Source organism: Pleurodeles waltl, chromosome 12, assembly GCF_031143425.1.
Source record: "Pleurodeles waltl isolate 20211129_DDA chromosome 12, aPleWal1.hap1.20221129, whole genome shotgun sequence".
Classification (NCBI taxonomy): Eukaryota; Metazoa; Chordata; class Amphibia; order Caudata; family Salamandridae; genus Pleurodeles; species Pleurodeles waltl.
This window is the reverse complement of record NC_090451.1, coordinates 536405829-536427841: the sequence shown is the minus strand read 5'-3', so window position 1 is coordinate 536427841 and position 22013 is coordinate 536405829. Positions and strand designations below refer to the sequence as shown.

Here is a 22013-nt window from a genome sequence, read left to right as displayed (position 1 = left end):
ATGTCACCAAGGGTGTAAAATATACAACTACTATTGATTTAACTGCTGCAAACCATTAGGTTTCCTTGCATCCTGATAGTAGAAGGCTCACTACTTTTGCAACTCCATTCGCATGTTTCAGGTTCAAGAGCGTACCTTTTGGCCTACCATCTGCAGCAGCCATGTTTCAGAGACTCATGAATATTATTTTTATGGATGTGAAAAACGTATCTTTTCAAGCCCGTATTATCGTGATGGTTAAAACCAGAGAAGAACATGATTGTAAGCTCTTGCAAGTACTAAGAATTCTGGAGTGGAAAGGTTTGATCGCAGAACTAAGTAAGAGTCAGTTTGCAAAAGAACATGTCTCATATTTAGGAAATGAAATCACAGGTGACAGCATCCAACCGTAACAAGAGTTCGTAGAGCGATCAGCGGTGCACCAGCACCAAAAAATAAAGATGATGTACGATCGTTCCTGGGACCAGTCAGGCATTTCTGTTTATCCCCCCCCCCCCCACCCCCTCTCCCCCCCAGCAGATCCTGTGATATCATTACCTGTTCTCTCCAAATGCATGTTGGGGCTACTTATGGTATGTAGTGGTGATCTTAATGTAGAATGTGATTTATCATAATTCTCACATTGAATGCAATTTCTTACCCTCCTTTCTATTTCTAAATCTAGACTTGGCTACTAATACAACATTTTTATTCGGCCCTTAGTTTTTCTAGTGGCAAATGTCCAAGATTCTTGGTCTTAAACTTTCAGGAGGTACTACTCTCCTGTTTCCCTTGACCAACTCCTTTTCACAGGACAACTCGTGCTTTAACTCCCAAAATGCCAGTAAGATTTATTTTACTTGTTTCTTTTCCGACCACCCTTCAGTAATACTCTCACTTACTTCCATCTGATTTGTGTCTAGGTTTTGAACATTCATCCAATCATTCTCAGTCAGACCTGGCATTTCAGCCATATTATTTGCAACTTAAAATGCATTCAAATAAATTTCTCTCACCTCACTTAATGGGAAAAGGTATGCTACTTAAAAAAATCTGCCATCACGTTCTTCACTCCAGGTATATATTTCACATCATAATTGTAATCAAGTAAACGCACAGACAAAGTCTGTCAAAGGACAAATGCAGTTGTTTGTTCCCTTCCAGACATATCTTTCAGTGACAGAACCACCCCTATGCCTCTACTATTGGTGTCTGTTGTTACTATACAATGTAAAGTAAATGAGCAGCTAACTTCTAGTTTGCAATATAGTTTACATGTTCTCTCTCTCTCTCTCTATATATATATATATATATATATATATATATATATATATATATGTATATATTCCTTTATTAGTGGATTACAGAGGAAGAAAAACATTACATTTTTGTTTATTAATGGAAGGGAGATGTGTTATGTTGTCACTTGTCACATTCTAGATATGTTCACTTAGGGACACCATGCTGTGTGCATCAAAAGACAGAACCTTGAGAGTATAAGGGTTCTAGTGATGGTGGAAAGCTGGTAAAGCCAACAGAATAGGTTGTGTTTGTTCTGCGCTCCCGGGGCTATGTGTGTAAACGTTTCCTGAACCTTAAGATATATGAGTGGCCAATCTATCATTACAGCAGGAACAAGAATATAATCACCAGTGGTAGGGGAAAATGTAAACCACTGAAATAAGTAAAGAGATGGCATGCTCAGCCATTTTTAGCATTGTATATTAAAGTCTGCTGTCAGACCTAATTTTTGATGGCTTGTATCTCTCGACATTAGCTAGAAAAGTGAGAGAGAACATGGAACAGTGCAAATCAATGGAGGAAGTCAAAAAAATCAAATAAAAACCTACCAATCTTTAAGACACCTGATCCTGACAGACTAACTGGTCTACTAGAAAGTTGTCTCCTGCTGAGCTACATAACTCCCTATTCCTGCGGGCCACGAAAAAACACTTGCCATATGTGGCTCAAGCAATGATAAATAGGCCACTTTGGGACACATTGTTGCCTCCTAAACAATATAGACTTTGGCTTGTATATATGTCCATCGCTACTGACCCACTAATGTAAATATGGGACAAATAGCTGAGAGCTGGAATCACTACATTTCCGTCACCATTTGCTCAAATCTCCAAAATCCTGTTTTAGGTCATGGCCTGGCGCGGGGTGCCTTTGCATGATAGAGGCAGGGTGACTGCAGTTTGATGATGGTCTTGTTCAATAAAGGTAAAAGAATGTCATTTTATAACTGTATGAAAAACCTCTCAGGAGATGAAAAGAAACAGTTTGTTCCCTTCAAATGGGTCACAGGGTAAGTCTTCCATGAGCTGGAACTGAGAAACGTAACACCCTTTCAGAAACTGCCCTCTTCTTGGAAATCTTCAAAGGGTCTTAAAACCAACATCTGTAAGGGGCTCGCAACTACCCTAAATTGCTGAAGATGGGCCTCTATGGCTGCATGGGACAAGGTAGCAGGGAAAGAAGATACAACAGAACAATGGGAGGGCCTGTAGCAAAATCTGTAAAACCCAGTTTAAGATAATATACTCAATTGATTTATGACACCAAGTAAATTACAGCATATGTATCCAATGGTAAATTTTTGAGACGTTGATGGCAGGCTGGGGGGGGGGATGGATTACATGTGTGTAAGTCATGTTGTTTTCTAAAAGTCTACTGAAATAAGTACTGAGACTTTTAAGAAGTGCCCAGGTATTCCCCATACCAAATGACTCACTGATAGATGGTAATAGTGTTGGGGCTATACCTGATATTAATGGAAGATCTAATTAGAAATGATTGGACTTTAATTATTCATGTGCTGCTGGCACTAAAACAAGGAAATAGCTTTTAATTGTTAAAAAGTGTTCCTGCCAAAATTGATAGCTGAGAAATAATTATTTGGACAATAATATTGATGGAAATGTTGACCCTCAAAGTCAGAATAACAAAATCGAACATTCTGTAAGGTCAGCTAACCTCTTAAAAATGACCTGATTGTATTGTACCCATACATAGGAGAGGGAAACCACCAGAGTAATGTGCCTCCTGTAGACCATTTTTGCTCTTTAACAAGGAAAAGATGGTTCAGGCAACAAATGCTGGCAAATCGTTTGAGTCAGATAGTTGACACCTTGATAGCCATAGAACAAAGAAGCCTCATGCTATATAGAGTGTCTAGGCACAGACTTCAATGGCTATTTGGCTAGCTGGTTCGTAGAGACCTCACACGAGAGCTGATGGCCCTAGATGCAGAGAATGCCTTTGACTGGCTTGACAGGCCATATCTATGGACTCTTATGGAGAAGATGAACATTGACCGTATTCCTGTAATGGGTAAAGCTGTTGTATAACCACAGATGGCCAGGGTCGAAGTCAGTGTTACAGTATCTGAAACATTTAATTTCTGTAGGGGAACACCGCAGGGATGTCCACTGTTCCCTCTACATTTTTCAGTGGCTATGGAACCCTGGTGACCTAAGTGCGATGCCCTGATTCGGGATTTATGGTGGGATCCACAGTGGGAGGCCATTCTATCTTTGTACATAGATGACATCCTGCTGCACCTGGCTGACCTGGACCATTCAATCCCAAGGGTTCTCAAAATCCTCGGTCTGCTTGCTGAATATTCCGGAGTCCACATAAATTGGCGCAGAATGGTCCTGTACCCCCTGACGGACTAGAGGCCCACACTTGACCGGGACTGCCCCCATGACATGGGAAACAATGGTATTTACATATCTGAGGATGAGTGATGTCTAATCATACATTATTTCATAGCATCAACTTGGGTGGAATTCTGGTGGACTATAAGCGGTATTTGAGCCATTGGCCTTGCCTGCCCCTGTCTTTGCTGTGCAGGGTGGCTTTTTTTCAAAATGATGCATCCTCCCAAGTTCCTATATATCCTACAGAACTCCCCATTTGGGGTTCCTGATTGTTTCTTCTGTCTAGTAGATGAGGTGACCAAGACTGATGCTGTGGGTGGTGCTTCCGAACCTCCACCTCTGCTACTGGCCACCTCACTTTTTGGTCATCAATGACTGGACCATAGCCATGCAGCAGGAGCCATTGCTCCTGGCAGTTAGGTTGGCAGTAGACCCTGGGGGCTATGTACAGCTACTGTATAGTAGGAGACATTTGACAGTACTTCAACCCCAATGCCAATGGTGTTTTTTTTTCTGGACAACTGGAAAGCAGGGTTGGAGAGATAGTGATTCTGGAGACCACCCTGTGGGAGACTGAACTGAGAGACCTTCAGAAAGTGAAGGGCAACTACGTATCAGACCTCCTGGACATCTCCAAGCTGGGGGACCTGTGACCGAGTGAGAATATGATATCCTTCTCAACTACAAAGGCTCTGTGACATCTCAGGATGTCAGTATTTTAAAAAACCCAGATCTGGCATAATCTGTGCAGCTATGCAGATTTATCCTAAGATACAGTAAAGCAGAAGTTACCCCAGTGGAGTACAAAGTTCTGGGGGCTCCCTTGACTAAACGCACCACATCTCATTTCCAAGCACCTTATTCACTGACCGCCTTCCTCCGCTGACTAATCTGAGGGACAAGTGGGACCTGGACTTGGAGACCCAAGATGATGGTGCATGGGGCAAGGCATGTAGATACCCCGGAATGGTGGGCATAAGTGTGTGATGCTGCTTGATCCAGCGTAAAATCTTCCATAGGGCCTACTACGCTAGGACTAGACTTTTCCTCTTGGGTAGGACCAATAGTGATCTCTGCCTGCAGGGTTGGAAACAGAGAGGGACACTACTTAACAACATTTGGCACTTCCCCTGGGCACAGGTATACTGCCCATGGGCAAATTAGCTGGATTTGCTAATAAAAATTTCTTTCAAAATAGGCAATGCATTGGAAGTCTGAGAAAAATATTGATTACTGATGATACATCATTTTATATCTATTGCACATTGAGTGATGAGATCAACCCTGAAACCCTCAATAATTATCTCAAATTTTCAGATTTTTCTTTTCATTTCTTTGTACAGTAATTGTCTCTGTAATTTGTAATGCATTATCAAAATGTTTGTGTATTTTTATTAAAGTGTGATGGCAGAAAATTGATGCTAGGCGCATGCGGTAGTGTCATAAATATAGTAAAGTGATTGTGGTTCAGCCATTTAAAATAATTTATCAAAGATAGAAACAGATTAGATAAACTATTTGTGTGAGTTTGATTAGTAATGATAGCAAATCTAAGCTTTTCTATATTAAGCACTATCTGTTGATGTTTCAGATTGATGGTAGGGCTCTATGATTGTATTGCCCTGCGATTAAGCTTGAGATATATCCTCGGAAATAGATAAATGGACTTCGCCTGTGCAAGAATTTGTATCCATTTGAGAAAAGAAGACCATTATAGAGGTCTTTGTATTAAGAATGTTATTACTAAGATTGTGGAGGAAAAATATTGGAGGATGAAGGCACAGCAGAACAACTTTAACTCAATCACACTTTTCCCATTGAATATTTTGTGTCTGGTATTTACTTATATGTAATTTAGAATGTGACCCTCCCCCCCAAATTAATGTATTGAATATTTTGATGATTAATATAATTGTATTGAAATGCCCCACTAAGGGCTTTAAAACAATTATTATCTGAAATCTTGTGTGGCGAAAACATTGTGCAGTGCTGTGGAATTTTGTCTTTAGATGTTTTTAGACGAGTGAGATGCCAGTGAGGAGAGAAGAGAGTGCATGTGTAAGATGTATATAGAGGTCACCTCATAGTGTAGACATGGGAATTTAGAACAATTTGAAAAATATGCATAAAAACCTGTATTTTTACGTTATTTTGTTTTTGTTTACTATACTGTTCCTTGTTTTTTTAAGAAGATGGGTTCTCTCTCCAAGTGGTTGTAGGTTTTGGGTGAGCATAATGGGTGCCACCATTTTGGGAATATAGGATTATATAAAAATAAATTACGTTTTTGTGAGAAAATCTTACATGTATTTTATTGTAGAAATCACTGGGAAAGTTAAAAAGGACATTGTGTGACAAAGAAGAGAATCTGGCATTCAAGAGATGAGGAGGTTTGGAGTATGAGATTGAACTATTTCTTTAACAACCCCTTGATCTTATATATTTGGGATTGATAACACCTCAGATACATAAGCTGTCTACAACAGGGTGTTTTGCGATGCTCATTAAGTGGGAAGGGTAAAGCATATGAGCTCTTTCTTGGAGGGTAGTGGATTATTCCACAATTGACTGAGGGGGCAAGTTCAATGATGCGTCATAGGAACAGCAGAGAGACCTAATTATGTGACCTTCTAGAATATGCACATGTCAGGGAAAATTACTACAACAACATTGGTCTGGCCTTGCTTGCAATTTTTAAAGAAGATGTTATGGTTGATTGTCTTATCAGAGACCATGGATGCTAAATTGTTGGTGAGCCTGGTTGGGCCAAAAAGTGTATGACAGTACCTTTGAGTCTGTGAATGTTGGAAAAGTGCATGCTGACAGAGCTGCCATTGAGAAAGGCAACAGGGTAGTAGGTTGGTTTAGTCAAATGTGATGTATTTGCCCTTACATACTTTTCTTAAGTAATAGATTACAGTAGAAAACATACTGTAACCTATTATGAAACGAAAGAACACTCATAAACTAATAGCAACCCAAGGTGTGATCGGACGGCCTCTCGATGCATTTGAAGGTGACTTGGGACAGGGTGATGAAGCTTCTGCAGTGTGACACCCAATGTCCATGTATCGTTCCTGCTCCTGAGAGAGGTCTTGGTCCCACAGCCATTCACAGGCCTGTTCCTGGAGCCGTTCTCCGGACAGGTCTTCACAGAAGTCCAAATCTTTATTGTGTAAATCCAAAAAGAAAAATAATAAGTTAAAGAGCCATTCCACTTTTCCATGCCTCTCCAAATACCCGAAAGGTGTGCAAGACCCTTCCTGCGCCTCTAGGCCTTTCTCCCACACACCTCCTGCAGAGCCAGCACCCGATCTGTCTCCATGCTTCCTGGGTGGCAGAGCAATTTCTGCCCAGGGTTAGGAGTTTTACCAGGCAGTGTCCCACATGTTCGGGGAACTGACTATCTCTGGAGTGCCCTCAGGCAACAAGGAGTTGGGAGATACTCTAACCGGGTTACTGTTGGCAGGCCCTCCCCTGACGCTCATTGGACCCCTGCTATCTGCCCCCACATCCATACCAACACTGGTCCCAAACCACAGTATGACTCCTTGACCCTTGCTGGAGTTTGAGCCTTCGATGCTTCTCCTGGCTTCACCAACTCCTAAGTGGCACTGCATAGAGTCCGTCCAACAAGGAGACCAGAGCCAACTGGGCAATGACAAACTTTCTGCTGTGATACAGCATCTCTGTCTATGGGGGCTGAATTTTAAGAGGAGGCGGTGTATGTCTTTGACGCTTCTGATATATTGCCCACAGTTTCCCCAAATGAAACTGGTATTAGGAGTTGGGCAAAACCAGTTGGCTAGACACCTCTCCTAATACCAGTTGAGTCACTGCTCCTGGCCTAGCCACCGAGAAGAGTGCATCTTTTGCACTAGTGATCAGATGGGTGGCTGAAACCTTTTGTCTCCAGCTTCTGGTTGTGAAAGTGAAAACCGTGTTGACTGAGGTACTTCAGCCGGGGCATACAAGCTCAGAACCCATTCTCCCAGTTATTGAGGAACCTAACCTATGGACCTCCTCCTGGCAGCCTGGTCTAAGCCCCGTTCAGGAGTTCTAGTGGATCTCTACTTGGCAAGCTGCCATCACTCTGCCCTGGGGAATCTTACATTCCTGACCCAGCATCCTTCTCCTGGAGTGTAACCCAGAGGCTGTCCCTACTGCCCCGTCCCCAGAAAGAGTCTAAGAGGCTGGACACGTTCAAGAAGATATTTTCTATACAAGCTTGGCCCTACAGTCAGTTAATATTGCTTGTCTTCTGAGTCGCTGTTCCACACATTGTGGGATTTGGTGTGTCAGTGCTACCCATGTTTCCTGATAAAGCCGGGGCAATTCTTATCCAAGCCATCTCTGGTGGGCGGGACGTGGCAAAATTCACAACAAGGTCTTTATTGGACACCACTGACTTCATTGGCAGGGCAATGGGCTCCACAGATGACACGCTTGGTTGTGTTGCACAGGTTGTCATGAGATGTCCAACCGAACCTTATGGATATGCCCTTTGAAGGCTGTTGCCTATTTGGTGAAAAAGCGGATGAGGCTCTGGAATGCTGTAAGGACATCAGGGCCACGGCTCGCTCCTTAGGATTGGCCACTGCCTCTTGCCAGTAGCAGCGTTCCTCCTGATGTCCCTCCTGTGGCTATTGTAGATGATTTCATTCTCGCCAATACCAATCATATCTGCAAGGCCCGGAGGCTCCCCAGCACTTGTAGCTGAGGCTCCCACAGGCTGCATGGACAGCAGCAGCACAGTTCTGATCAGTCTTCTACACCTCCTGCTGCCGCCCCTGCCAAACCTCTTTAATGCACCTTCCCCGGCACACAGCCACCCGGTAGGAGACAGGATAAGGCCCTTTCTGCCTGCATGGCAAGCAATCACCTTGGAGAATTGGTTGTTACAGATTGTGCAATGGTTTTACCCACTTCCATTCATCAGGACACCACTACCAATGTCACCGTCTGTACAGTCGTTGTCAGAGGGTCATCTTCCCTTTTAACACCAGGAGGTGAAGGCTATTTTGGCCAAAGGAGCCATTGAGAGAGTTCTGACACCAGAAGTATGTAGTGGTGGTTACTCCCACTTCTTTCTGGTGTCTGAAAAGTACACGGGTCCCTGACCTATTCCTAGATTGTCACCCTCACAATGCCTTTCTCAAAAGGGTCAGTTTCAAGATACTCACCATTGCCCCCAGGTGTTGTGTGCCCTGGACCCAGGAGACTGAATGGTAGTGTTCGACCTGCAGGACGCTTATTTTCATATCCTCGCCTTGCAAGCCCGTAGACGTTATCTGCGGTTCATGGAGGCTCTGAGCACTTTGTTTTCTGTGCTCCCTTTTGACCTCACCAAGGCCCCTTGGGTGTTTGCAAAAATGATGGTGGTGCTTTCTGCTTACCTTCGGAGATTAGGGATCCCAGTTTTTTCTTATCTTGACAATGGGCTGTTGAAGGTGGGCTCATCCTATACAGTTGTCACCCACCCGCAGATTGCGACGAACCTTCTTCATTCGTTGGATCCACAATCAACCTAGTGAAGTTACACCTGACTCTTTCCCAAACACTCCCTTTCATTGGAGCTATTCTGGACATGGTACAGTTTTGGGCCTTCCTTCTGGTGCGGAGAGTGCAGGACGTTCTGGCTATGATCACGAAGTTTCAGCCTCAAGCCTGGATTTCGGTTGACTGACTCTGAGGCTACTGGGTCTGATGGCATCCTCCATCTTGCTGGTGAATCACACCAGATGCCATATGTGGGCTCAGCAGTGGGATCTAAAGTCCCAGTGGGTGCAACATAAGGGGAATATTTCAGACTGGATACAGACCTTGGAAGAGACTGCAAGAGATCTGCAGTGGTGGTTTTGAACTGGGATCTGCTCAGAGGAAGATCCCTTTCCTTTCCCTTTCCAGAGTTAACAGTGGTGACAGATGCATCACTTCTGAGGTTGGAGCGGCCATCTGGGAAAGGACTATGGTTTCTGCCGGATACCCACCTCCACATGAACTTGTTTGAGTTGCGAGCCGTCCATTCAGCATTCAAAGCCTGACATCCGGCAAAGAAAGGCTTGTTCAGGTGTTCATGGACAGCACCACTGCCAGGTGGTACGTCAGCAAGCAGGACGGGGTGGGATCGTGGACCCTGGGCTGGAGACCTTGCTGCTCTGGAAATTGCTGGAACGCCATATAATCATCCTGGCTGTACAACACCTGGCAGAATCTCTGAATGCCAGGGCAGACAAACTTAGCTGCCGACTTCTTGCGGGTTTACCCCCGGATGTGGTTTTTGAGGTCTCCCCAAAGAATGGGGAGAACCTTGGCTTGATCTATTTGTGACAACCAAGAACGCACAGTGAACACTTCTGCGTGTTGGAGTTTCTAAATTAGCTGTTGCTAGGAGACGCATTCCGCTTGGAGTGGAACACAGGACTCTTGTATGCCTTTCAGCCGATACCACCCCTGTTCCAGATTCTCAAGAAGACACAGACCGACTGGGCACAAGAAATCCTAGTGGCTCTGTACTGGGCATGGAGACATTGGTATACAGAACTCCTGGGTCTGAGCATCTGTCCTCTGACTGAGCTACCTCTTTGGTTGGCAGGGTCAGGACCTCCACTCCAACTTCCGCACACTCCATTTTCATGCTTGGAGATTGTGTGGCAAAGTCAGAGCCCTTTTGTTCTTTCTCCCAAGGTTGTAGATGTTGTTCTGGCAGCCAGACATCCCTCATCAAAGTAGTATATGCCTGCAATTGGAACACGTGTGACTTGGTGTTCAGATAAGTGCATTGACCCGCTCCATGCCCGTCTATCTGAAGTGTTCCTACTACAGTGATCCTTAGCTCTAAAGGGCATGGCAGTGGGCACTGTTAAAGGTTATTTGGTGGCTATCTCAGCATTTCTGAGGATGTCTGCTCAGCCTTCCATGGTAAATTGACCTGTTGTAATGATCTTTCTAAAACGTTTGCAACATATTTCCGCCTTCCTCTTTCATTATGCCCCAGTGGGTCTTGAATATGGTCTTTACCTTTCTGGGACTCTCCTTTAGAGCCCATGCACAGTTGTCCTCTCAGGCTTCTGACCCTCAAGGTGGTCTCTTTAGTGGCCACCACATAGGCCTGGTGGGAGAGTGAGCTTCATGCTCTGTCGATCCTCTATATACTGCATTCTTCGAAGATAAACTGGCTCTCCATATGTGCCTCCTTCCTACTCAAGGTGGTAACTCCCTTCCGCATTGGCCAAGCAGTCACCCTTCCAGTGTTATTTGTGCAGCCTCACCATTCTTAGGAGGAGGATAGGATCCACTGTTTGGATCCAAAGAGTGCTCTTAGAATTGATCGTACCAAGGATCACCGATTGGATGATCACCTTATTGTTGGATTTTCCAGAATAAAGAAGGGTAAAGCTGTGCAGAAGAGAACTATCCCTGGATTAATTATATTCTGCATGAAAATCCGCCTTGTAGAGGCGAAGAAGCAACATCCAGAAGACTTGAGGGCTCACTCTACCAGAGCCAAGGATGGGACTACTGCTTAGCACGCAGAGTTTTTGTCTTCGACATTTTCCAGGCAGCTATGTGGGCATTGTTTCATACCTTCACGCAGCACTGCTTCCTGGATGGTCAGGTCTGTGAGAGTGGCACATGTTTCCGCCTCCTTCTTTCATTTACTCCTTCACCAGGAGGTTATTGCTGTGGTATTTATTCCTAAGGTAAGGGATCTGCGATTAGAAGTCTCTTCCAGGAGGGGTTGGCCACGTGCGTCAAGATGGCGGTTGCACTCTGAGAGTGCTCTGGACCCCTCCGTCATCCGCCCGGAAGGCCAAGCCGTTCCGCACCTGCAGCCGCAGCCTAGAGGAACCTCTGTGGGTCTACTGGCACTGCGGGACCCGATTCGGAAGAGCTGGAGGAAATCGGACGCAGGGGAGAGCCCCAGAGTGATCCGGACCCGGGGACGCAGGGAGAGTGGAGGCGGTGCTCGCCCGGCGCGGCCCCGTGGAGTGGTGAGTCGGGCCGCGGCCTGGGGGCTGCGGGGGTCGCCCTCCGTGTGGAGCTGGGCAGGGCGATCCAGGCCCCGCGTGGAGGGACGCCGGCTACGGGGTGCCGAGCCGTGCCCGGACGGGGCGGGAGGACCGGAGGAGCTGCACCGGACGCTGTTGGCTGTTGGCTGTTGGCTGTTGACGGGTTGGCGACCCGATCCTGAGGAGCGGAGGGCCGCTGGACCTGGGGTCAGGCCCCGCAGTTGGACAGGCCCCCTTGATGCCGGCCCGGACCGAGGGCAGACCGGGAGTGCCGGGAGAAACTCTGCGAGGCCCTGCGTGGCCGCGCCTGCACCGAGGGCCACATATGAAGGAGGATCCCGGGTTCTCCCATCCTCCGGGCCTAAAACTGGAGGTCGATGAGGGGAGCGGCCACGGGGACTACACGAGCAATGAGTGACCGCTCGAGCTGGGGGCCCCCGCTGACGAACTCTGGGCTGGGAGCCGGGCCCAGGCAGTGAGTGGCCAGACCCCTGGCGACATCAGGGGGCCCAGTGGAGGGGGCGCCTGAAAGAGGAGGCCTGCCCGCGAAGACCACCCGGAAGGGAGGCCGAGGGCCCGGTGAATGGATTCTTTACCCCGCAAGGGGCGAATATTTGGAGGAGCTGTGTGGGGGCTGGGGCCCCGCTGGGGATAGCAGGGGCCCTACTGCACCTGCCACATAGGTGCCGTGAGGGGGCCCTGATACCGGCGTGGTAAGCTGGCTGTCGCCGAGGCGGAGCAGGTCACGGACTGTGCACAAGGGTGACGCGTGCCCGGGACCGGTCCGGAGCGGGGACCGTCTCTACGCCTGTCCTCCCTCTGCCGCAGAGACGCCGGTGCCCTCAAGACTTATCCCACGAATTGGAAGGGAACCAGGAGCAGAATGGGAAAAGACAGGGCCGCCAGACACCCCCCTGCCTCACAGCAGAAAATAGAACAATACACCGTCCCGGCACCCCCCCCCCCCCCCCCCCATGGAGAAACCACTGTGTTATCGGGACCCTCTGCACCGAACGGAGTAAACACAATCTTCATGGCTATTCAATCTTCGCAGCTGGCGGTGGAGTCCAAGATAGGAGAGGTCCGCGTGGATATGGGCCTCATTAGGCAAGACCTCAGAAACGCAGTGGGCCACATAACAGAGGTGGAAACTAGGGTCTCACAAATGGAGGACGACCTCGCCGAACTTAAAGCTAAGGTGGCCCAATTACAAGCCCGAACTGGTGAACTCGACCGAAGGGCCGAGGACGCTGAAAATCGCTCCAGAAGGAACAACCTACGCTTCGTGGGATTCCCAGAGGGTGTGGAGGAGAACAAAGCATCCGAGTTCTTGGAGAACTGGATCAGGTCCTGGATGCCAGACCAGACACTGTCGCCGTTGTTCTCGATTGAAAGGGCACACAGGTCGCTGGCTCCCCAGCCACCCCCCGGGGGCCCGCGCCGGCCGATGATTGCTCACTTTATCAACTTCAAGGACCGAGACAGAGTTCTTGCGGAGGCCAGGCATACGGCCGACCTCCTCTGGGATAATCACAAAACCCTGGTGTTCCCGGACTACATCCGTGAGGTACAGAATAGACGCCGGTCTTACAAGCGAGTCAAGCAGAAGCTCAGAACCATGCAGCTCTCCTATATGTTGCTGTTCCCCGCACGTATGAAGGTCATCCTAAATGGAAAAGCTCACTTCTTCAACTCACCGGAGGAGGCATGGGCTTGGCTGACGGAGGAGGCTTCGAGATCCAGTAGAGAACCTAAAGAACGGACAGAGGCCTTGGCCGGGGACCACTCGCTCCCACGAAGGGAGAGGAAAAGAAGCCGAAGACGCGCCGGAACCGGGCGTCGAGACGGAACAGAGCCTGTGGCCCTGACGAGCAGGGACCGAGAGGTCGATCCGGAGCCTGGCCCAGGGGAAGTAACAGGAGCCACCCTAGATGGGGGTGACGTGAGCCAAGGATCTAGCGAGGGTGATCTAAGCCAATCCCAGACGCTGGGCTGATGAAACTACCTGACCAGTGCCGAGCTGCTGAGCCCTGTTGGAAGGGGCCCAATGGGGACATATTGAATATGTACTGAATGCTTGCTATGAGACAAAGCCCCGAAGCTTGATGGGTGTGCTACGGCTAACCTTCTAAACAAACATTGCAAGAGATCCGTGTTTCAGGAGGGGTCCACCACTCCACACTAAAGCCAGCTTTAGTAGTTAAAACTGGTTAGAATGGGCACTAGGGCGACATTCTTCTTGGGTGGAAGTATGGGGTGGGGGGGAGTTGGGGGGATTTACGTTGGCACCACAGTTACAAGTTAATGTATGCATAGGTTTCCTGAGACATGAGGATTTCTTTTTTCCTTTTTCCTTCTCCTTTTCCTTCCTTTTCGTGTTCCATGACGTGAAATATCTAAACGGGCACACCTGGGGTGCGTCCCAGCTTATGCACACCTTACCCCGCTCACGCGCTGCTCCCAATTATTAAAATTCTGTCCTGGAATGTAAACGGCCTCCTGGACAAAATGAAAAGATCAGCAATATATACCACCCTGCGCAGATATGCGCCCGCTGCGATCATGCTACAGGAGACTCATCTCCTTGGGACCAAATGCCCCATGCTGGCCAGAGGGGGATACAACAGGGTCTATCACGCGGGCTTCTCCAGAGGCTCCAGAGGAGTAGCTATTCTACTTCACTGTTCACTGCCAATTACAATAACAGCCATGTGCACCGACCCATTGTGTAGATATATGGTGGTAACCAGGTTGATACATGGGCGGCCCCTAAACCTAGTGAGTATATACGCACCCTTGGCGGGACTAGAGGCCTTCCTGGCCTCCCTCAAACAGATTATAGCAGACTTTCCCAGGGGACCACACTAATAGGAGGGGATTTCAACGCAGTACTACACCCTGAGCTGGACATATCAGGAAATAGAACAGCCAACCGGTCATCCAGAGTGTCGACACTCAGGGATTGGGCGGACAGCCTCGGCCTGTGTGAAATATGGAGAACCTGGCACCCCAAATCCAGACAATACACACACACGTCAGCGGCGCATGGGTCGCACGCCAGAATTGATCTCCTATTCGCCCCGGCGCTAGACATAGCTAATGTTACAGGAGTCGAGATCCTTCCTCACGGGGTTTCCGATCATGCAGCTATACAGGTGCGCCTGGGCGGAACCGACCCGACTAATAGACCTATTTGGAAACTCAACGCCTGGTACCTGCAGGAGGAGGAATATAGGGAGGCAGTGAGAACTCGACTGATGCAATACTTCGAAGACAATGTAGGTTCAGTGCAGTCCCCGGGCACGATCTGGGCAGCATGTAAGGTGACAATTAGAGGCCACGCCATACATCTCATCCGGGTGAGAGAACGTGCCCGTATCTCCCAAATAGCCGAACTAGAATCGCGAACACTGCACAACGAGCGCAAGCACCTTGCCTCTCCCTCGGCCCAGGGCCTCTGCCAGCTCCTGAAGATGCGCGAAGAGGTCAAAGCCCTCACTCTAGAAACGGCCAAGCTTATGTGGAGGGCCTCCACCGCCCAAATATACGGATGGGGAGACAAAAATGGGAAACTCCTGCACTGGCTGGCCACACGACCAATGGCCAATAGAATTATACCCGAGGTCTCGGATGGGTCCGGGAGGCTCTCCAGAACCCCTAGGGACATTGCACAAAGCTTCGCGACTTACTACGCACATCTGTACAAAGAACACCCACAGACCCAAGTAGAGAGGGACTCCCCTCGACGAAATTACCCTTCCCAAAGTGTCACCCACAGTTAGAGACGCGCTCGACGAACCGCTAACCCTGAAAGAAGTGAACTGCAATAGCCGCATTGGCCTTGGGTAAGACCCCCGGCCCACGGGTTCCCAGCAGAATTATATAAAGGTTGTAGAGACATAGTAGGGCAGCACCTCCTTAACATCTATGAAGAGGCCGAGAGCAGGGGTCACTTTCCCCTAGGCATTGACCAAGCTACAATTGCAGTGATCCCTAAAACCCAGCCAGCATCACAGAACTGTGCGGATTATTGACCCATTTCCCTTTTAAATACCGAAGTTAAGATACTCTCTTCGATCCTGGCATCAAGGCTAAAGCCAGCCCTCCCATCGCTAATCCACCCTGACCAGTGTGGCTTTATGCCAACCCGGAGCACCAGGCACTGCATCAGACGCCTGCACCTGGCCCTGGCACACCGCGATGGCCTAGCTGACTCACCTAAAGCTCTTCTCCTCCTTGATTTCGAGAAGGCGTTTGACACTGTGGATCGGTCATACCTGCATCATTTCCTGGAGGGCAACGAGATTGGTCCCAGATTTAGGAAACTTGTTCTGTACTCGCAGCCAACAGCCAGAGTGCAGGTGAATGGAGCTGAGTCAGACCCTTTTCGCATAGGACGAGGCACACGCCAAAGTTGTCCCTTATCCCCACTCCTCTTCCCGCTAGTGATAGAACCGCTTGCCAAACTACTCAGAGAAGACCCTCTGATTGAGGGATGGTCCTGGCCCTCTGGCCCAGAAGATCGCGTGGCACTCTACGCAGACGACATTCTCATATACATTGCAAACCCAGCCACAAGCGGTCCACGTATTCTACGGATTCTTGACCTCTTTTCGGAAGACTCCGGCCTCACGCTAAACCACCGTAAATCCCTACTGATCCCATTGCACCCCGCAAGGGATTGCATTGATTGGCAGCAGACCATCCCCATCCGTCGAAACAGCTTTAAATATCTGGGGATCTCAGTCTCCCTCATGCCAGAACTAGCATGGGAACTCAACGTCACGCCACTCATAACCAAAGCTAAAGCCGACCTCCAGCATTGGCAAACCCTGCCCCTTAACCTACTTGGGAGAGTCGCACTTTTTAAAATGATGGTCCTCCCTAGATTTCTCTACCTGCTGCAGAATTTCCCATTCCGAATCCCCAAGAAATGGTTTAAAAACCTGGATTCAACGATCCGTCAATTTTTATGGAAAAGTTCCCGCCCGCGACTGGCACTCGCTACATGCGAGCGAGGCGTATACGAGGGAGGTCTTGCAATTTCAAACCTATACTACTACCACCTTGCGAGGCAACTTATCGTTGTCAATGACTGGGTCGGAGGCGGCTGGTCGGATCCTGCGTACAGACTTGAGCTCGGCACACTGAAATCCTCAGGAGTATTTGATGCCGTCTATGGGTGCCCAATTCCCAGCTCCACCCCTGAGGTAACTAAGGTGACGCTACTCGGATGGAGAGACGCCCAGAGGATCACCGGTTGGTGGAAACGAATTAGCAGGCAAACTCCGCTGTGGCAAGGTAATCTTCTGGCCGAGGTCAGGAGATTGCAGGGGTTCTAGAAATGGGATGATATCGGAATCTCCACACTCGGGGACGTCTGGGAGGGATCACACATGAGGTCCTTTGAAGATCTCCAGGGAGCCTTCTCCATGAACAAAGTGCAATTCTATAAGTACCTCCAGATCCGCCATGCCTTAGCGACACACATGCGATCTGACGCACCCGTCCCAGACCACTTACCAATGGAGGCGAAGGTACTACTAGGCAACTTAGGCAAGGGAGAAATCTCGCAGATCTATGGCTCACTGATTACCAACACCCTCTGTCCCCTAAACAGATTTCGCAACAAGTGGGAGGGATGGGTGGGGGGAATCGAAGAGGGAGACTGGAACGAGGCCTTGGCGGCACCTAGTGCCCTAACCATATCCTCTAAACTCCGTCTTGTGCAGTCCTACTTTTTACACATTGCATACATGACACCCAAGAGACTGTATGAAGCAGGCCTCCGCTCCACGGCTGCCTGTCCAAGATGTCCCCAGCCGGAAGCAGACTTCTATCACATGACATGGTTATGCCCTGTCATAGAGGCCTACTGAAAAACAATTGCAGCACAGATCTCTAGAGCCCTGCAGACCAAATTAACACCTGACCTGCTCCTGTTCCTATTGGGAGTGATGGGAGACACTGACTTGGGTAGAGTGAAGAGATCCTTTTTGGGAATAGCATGTCTGGTTGCCAAAAGAGATATAATGACCAAATGGATGACAGAAGGGGCACCATCCCTAAACAAATGGAAGCGGGGAATGGATTGGTGTGCACAACAAGAGAGACTGGTATATGAGGCAAGGGGTTGCCAGGGCAAGTATGATAAGGTGTGGGGAGGGTGGGAGGCCTTGAGGGACGACTAGAATACAGAGGATCCTAACACACACTTGAAATGCCAATCCCACTGATAGGCCCATGCCCCCGCGGACCTTGAACCCCCACCCGGTCACATACCGGGTTCAGGGGAACCTAGCCCTCCACGACTATGAGGTATGATCACCATAAGATATACCCGCGTTCGAGACTGATCCCTTAGCACCAGAACAACTCAAGCATTTGCAGCTCACATCACTAAACACCCATGGACAGGAGACACGCATTCCCCTTTATTTTTTTCACCTCCCCTACTGTTCCTTCTTTCTACACTAATTTACTTCAGCTCAAGTGATCCTATTAGTTCCGAAGTATGTCTCCTGCACACAGTAGGATGTTATGCAGTAATGTATATCACTTGGTTGAAAGATGTTTATGATGTTAACCTTTATTTACCGGAAAACCATAAAAAACATCTTTATAGAAGTCTCTTCCAGAAGAACATGTTAATTTCTTAGGCAATGCCTTTTTTCCTGCAGATTCCTTACCTACCTACCCTCCTTTCCTCCTCACTCTGCGAACTACACTTTCTCATATGGAACATCCTCCTAGCACATTGGTAACAAATATTCTGATGTGGCTCCACGTCTGTGGGCGCAGAATATGTCACGAAAGAAACTGATGTCCGTGCATCGGGGTGATGCCTATATATACACCACATGCAACACATCTGGCATGGACGAAGTGAACGTGGAACCGGGGCGCAAGGGAACTGCTCAAGATTTTCTGCATCCAGTCTGATCCCTAGGGAGTATTCTAATTTAAGGAATCTGACGTTAGATAGAGTTTCTACCAGAAAAGGGGCTAACGAAGGCCTACATGTATGCCTGTTGGATTCGCAGTTCTTGTTTCTTAAAATAATCAAGCTTCATCTGGGTAACAGAAAAGTAGTTCATACACCTTTAACTTTTATCAAAAAGTATTTAAGAAACGACACCTGAAATGCCAGTGACAAATTAAAGTTGACAATTGAAAATGTGATTTCTTTTTAGTTGACATAGATGAATATTGTGTCAACATCATGCATCTTTGGTTCTCTCTGCAGAGTCGCTGTAAAACAGGGCTGGGCCCCTCCCCTCAAGTATGTTACCCAGGCTTCTGTTGGATGTCCGGTGCTGTCCGGGTTGGCGTGGTATGCCTAGCTCCTTACGCGGCACCTCCAGTGTTCCTGAACCCCAACCTGTGCCTCTTCCTTCCCATGCTCAAGTGGTAATTTGTGGGGGAGGTATCATGGGAACCTCTGTGGCCTATCATCTCTCAAAGATGGGCTGGAAGGATATTGTCCTGCTGGAGCAGGGGAGGTAAGATTGTGTTGTATGCATTCACCAATCTTCTTTCTGTAAAGTTAATTGGCTTTAGGAAAATGTACCCATGAACAGAGGTTCCTTACATTCAGCTCCATAGCAAAGGCATATCTGTTTCAGCGATGCTTCACACATCATAGCTCACTTCATGCCTACTGTCTTAGTATGTAACTGTGTTTAGGGGAAGTTCAGTTTACAAGTTGAATCAATCATTGAATGCATTTTGAAGGATAACTTACAAAGGAAGAGGTTCGCTGTGTTTCAGTCCTTGTGCATGGCAATATTGTCATTGGTGCTGGTGTGGCATTGTCCCTTGATGGAGCTTGCAAATAGGGTGGGGTGCAGTCTACATAGGAAAATAGTGTGTGTGGACTTCGTAGTGGAGAATTGCAATAGCCACAGATAATTACTCATGTCTTGGAACTTTTGATAGGACAAAGATCCTTTGATCAGGTATGTTTTAGAAAAGAAGTGATACTGCATCCAATACTTTTACAGAAGTGAAGATGAGGGACTAGGGAACTTATATGAATGCCGAACCATAGATAAAGCTAACAGATCTTTTACTTGGCCGATCTATAAAGGAAATGATAAGCATTGAAGATAAACTCAATCATAAGCCATTATCTACCAACAGCTTTAACCATAGCTGTCCAGAATAGGTGACTGGCAAATAGGAAACAATTGCACCAAAATCCTGACTCTAGTCCTCCGTGATGAGAGGGTAACTGAGAATTCCTTATACTCCAAAACCCTCGATCGATCTGTAATGTTGAGATCTGTGTCTCTGCTAAGAATTAGTCAGACCCCGAGCCAAGGGACTTGGCATGTGACCCCCACAGAACTGGTAATTAAGGCTGGTGTTTTACTGACCCTCTGTGGGCTAAATCATGGACCGTAGGTCAGTATTAAGACTACTTCAGGCATGGCAGAAACTCTTACATGGTAAGTTGTCTTTGTGGAGCTCCTCACACCAGTTTGAGAAGTCAAGAAATGCCACAATCGTGTAGTTAGAAGTTTATATGATAGATCATTTCATATTATTAGCAGCCAGAGAGGATGAAAAATTAGAAGCCACTATGCTAAAAATAATCAAAGCATTAACTCACCAAAACTAATCCACTGTCACAGTGGATGAAAAATGTGTCACCTCACTTTCTTTCAGTTCGAAAAATAAGTCATCGCCTAGTTGGACTTTCCCTTGTTTCAAATGTTGTATATGAGAAATATACTGGAATAATGTAGTGAGATAATAGCCATAGTTGTACATGGGATTAAAATGAACTCCATATGAAAGGCTATGAATTGTCAATGTAAGAGGCCCTATAGGTATCATTGTAAAACAACAGTACTAGGCAAATACATTCACATATACTTGCCTTTTAGGCAGGCATGGGTAGTTAGGCTTATTGTCAGTACTTTAATAAACTTCTATATGAGTAAATTGTGAACACAGTTAGCATATCATTAGCTTATTGATAATTGTTAATTGACTAAAGCTTTCATAACCTGAAACTTAGGAAAATAAAACTAAATAGATATCCAGGGGCCTAATGAGTTACGACAACCCCATATCTTTATTTGGGTCATCCTAATGAGTTATGGCGATGAGAAGACACTTGATTTTGCTCATCCCAAGTGAGATACAAAGCAGTTGAGATTTACTCAGTCCACAAATTCTGTTAGGACCATCCAGATTAAGGAATAGAGGAACATTTCTTAATACTCGGCCCAAGGGTCCTTTAATAGACCAGCACCAAAATGGTATACTCAACTTAGGTGAGAGGAAAGGAAGTTGAAATGCTTCTGACCACAGCGGTAAGCAGAATCACCTAGACTGCCCAACCATGGAGCAGCCAACCAGTTATACTTCACTAAGCCATTCTGCTTGCACAGCAGATGGAAGAGCTTCACAGAATTCGCTCTAGACATAAGTTAAAGTTGGACAGACTCTTAAAGAATTAGCAGAATCACGTCAACCCAATTCTAAGTAAATGAGGTTTTGTGCATTGCAGCAACATGTATGCTAAGCAAAGTGAATGTATTAAGAGACACATGTTCATATGTGATAGAGTTTTTGCACATATAAATAATTGAAGACATAGCATTTGAAGACTGGTTGTAGAAGAGGAACTAGTGTAGAGAACAGCAGGGAAGGAGTTAGAGTAGTAGATTGTGCAGCAATATCAGCTCCAGGTGTTATGTAGTAAGACTACAGGTCACTGAAAGATCTTGTGAGTCATTTTGCTCTTATTGTGCCTGGTATTTTGTTGTCTTGGCATCTTGTTTTTATTGAAGTTCTCTGTATTTTACTTTTCTTCAGACTGTAAGGCTTATGTATTTTTTTCTCACCTCAATTAGGTTGGCAGCTGGATCCACGCGCTTTTGTGCTGGCATTGTGAGCACTGTCAAACACATCTCTATTGAAACAAAGATGGCAGACTATTCAAATAAGCTTTATCAACAACTAGAACAAGAAACTGGCATTGCAACAGGTCAGGAAAACAAGTAGTCTCGATTGTATCTGTTGAAACCTGACTCTTTGCTGTAACCCTAAATGCTGTGTCTTTGCTGTGGTGGGTACAAATATGTGTTCATGTTCATTACTTTGCTTTTCAAAAAATGCTTGCGATGGTAGCATTTTGTTTGATTTGTTGAAATATATATGATACCTCTAGACAAGACCCCGTGATCAAGAGGCCTTTTATTTCACTAGGACCTTTGCCTACCCCGGGATGGTTTCAGCAGTTGCTCTCATTCTGTTAAAAAGTGACAGCCTGGAAAATATTTGTAAAATGGAAGCCCCCATTGTATTTTATTACTATACATGTGCTGAAACTCCTAATTAC

The 22013-nt window shown here is 47.0% G+C and overlaps 1 protein-coding gene across 2 annotated transcripts in view; it reads left to right on the top strand.

The window, feature by feature from the left end:
• The window catches only part of PDPR (pyruvate dehydrogenase phosphatase regulatory subunit), a 685893-nt gene that overhangs the window by 16608 nt on the left and 647272 nt on the right, over positions 1-22013 (top strand). For both annotated transcript variants that reach the window (XM_069217552.1, XM_069217553.1), the window contains exons 2-3: positions 18906-19161; positions 21526-21659. In XM_069217552.1, coding sequence (XP_069073653.1) covers positions 18944-19161; positions 21526-21659 — 352 coding nt within the window. In that variant the 5' untranslated portion in view covers positions 18906-18943. The remainder of the gene's footprint in view (positions 1-18905; positions 19162-21525; positions 21660-22013) is intronic.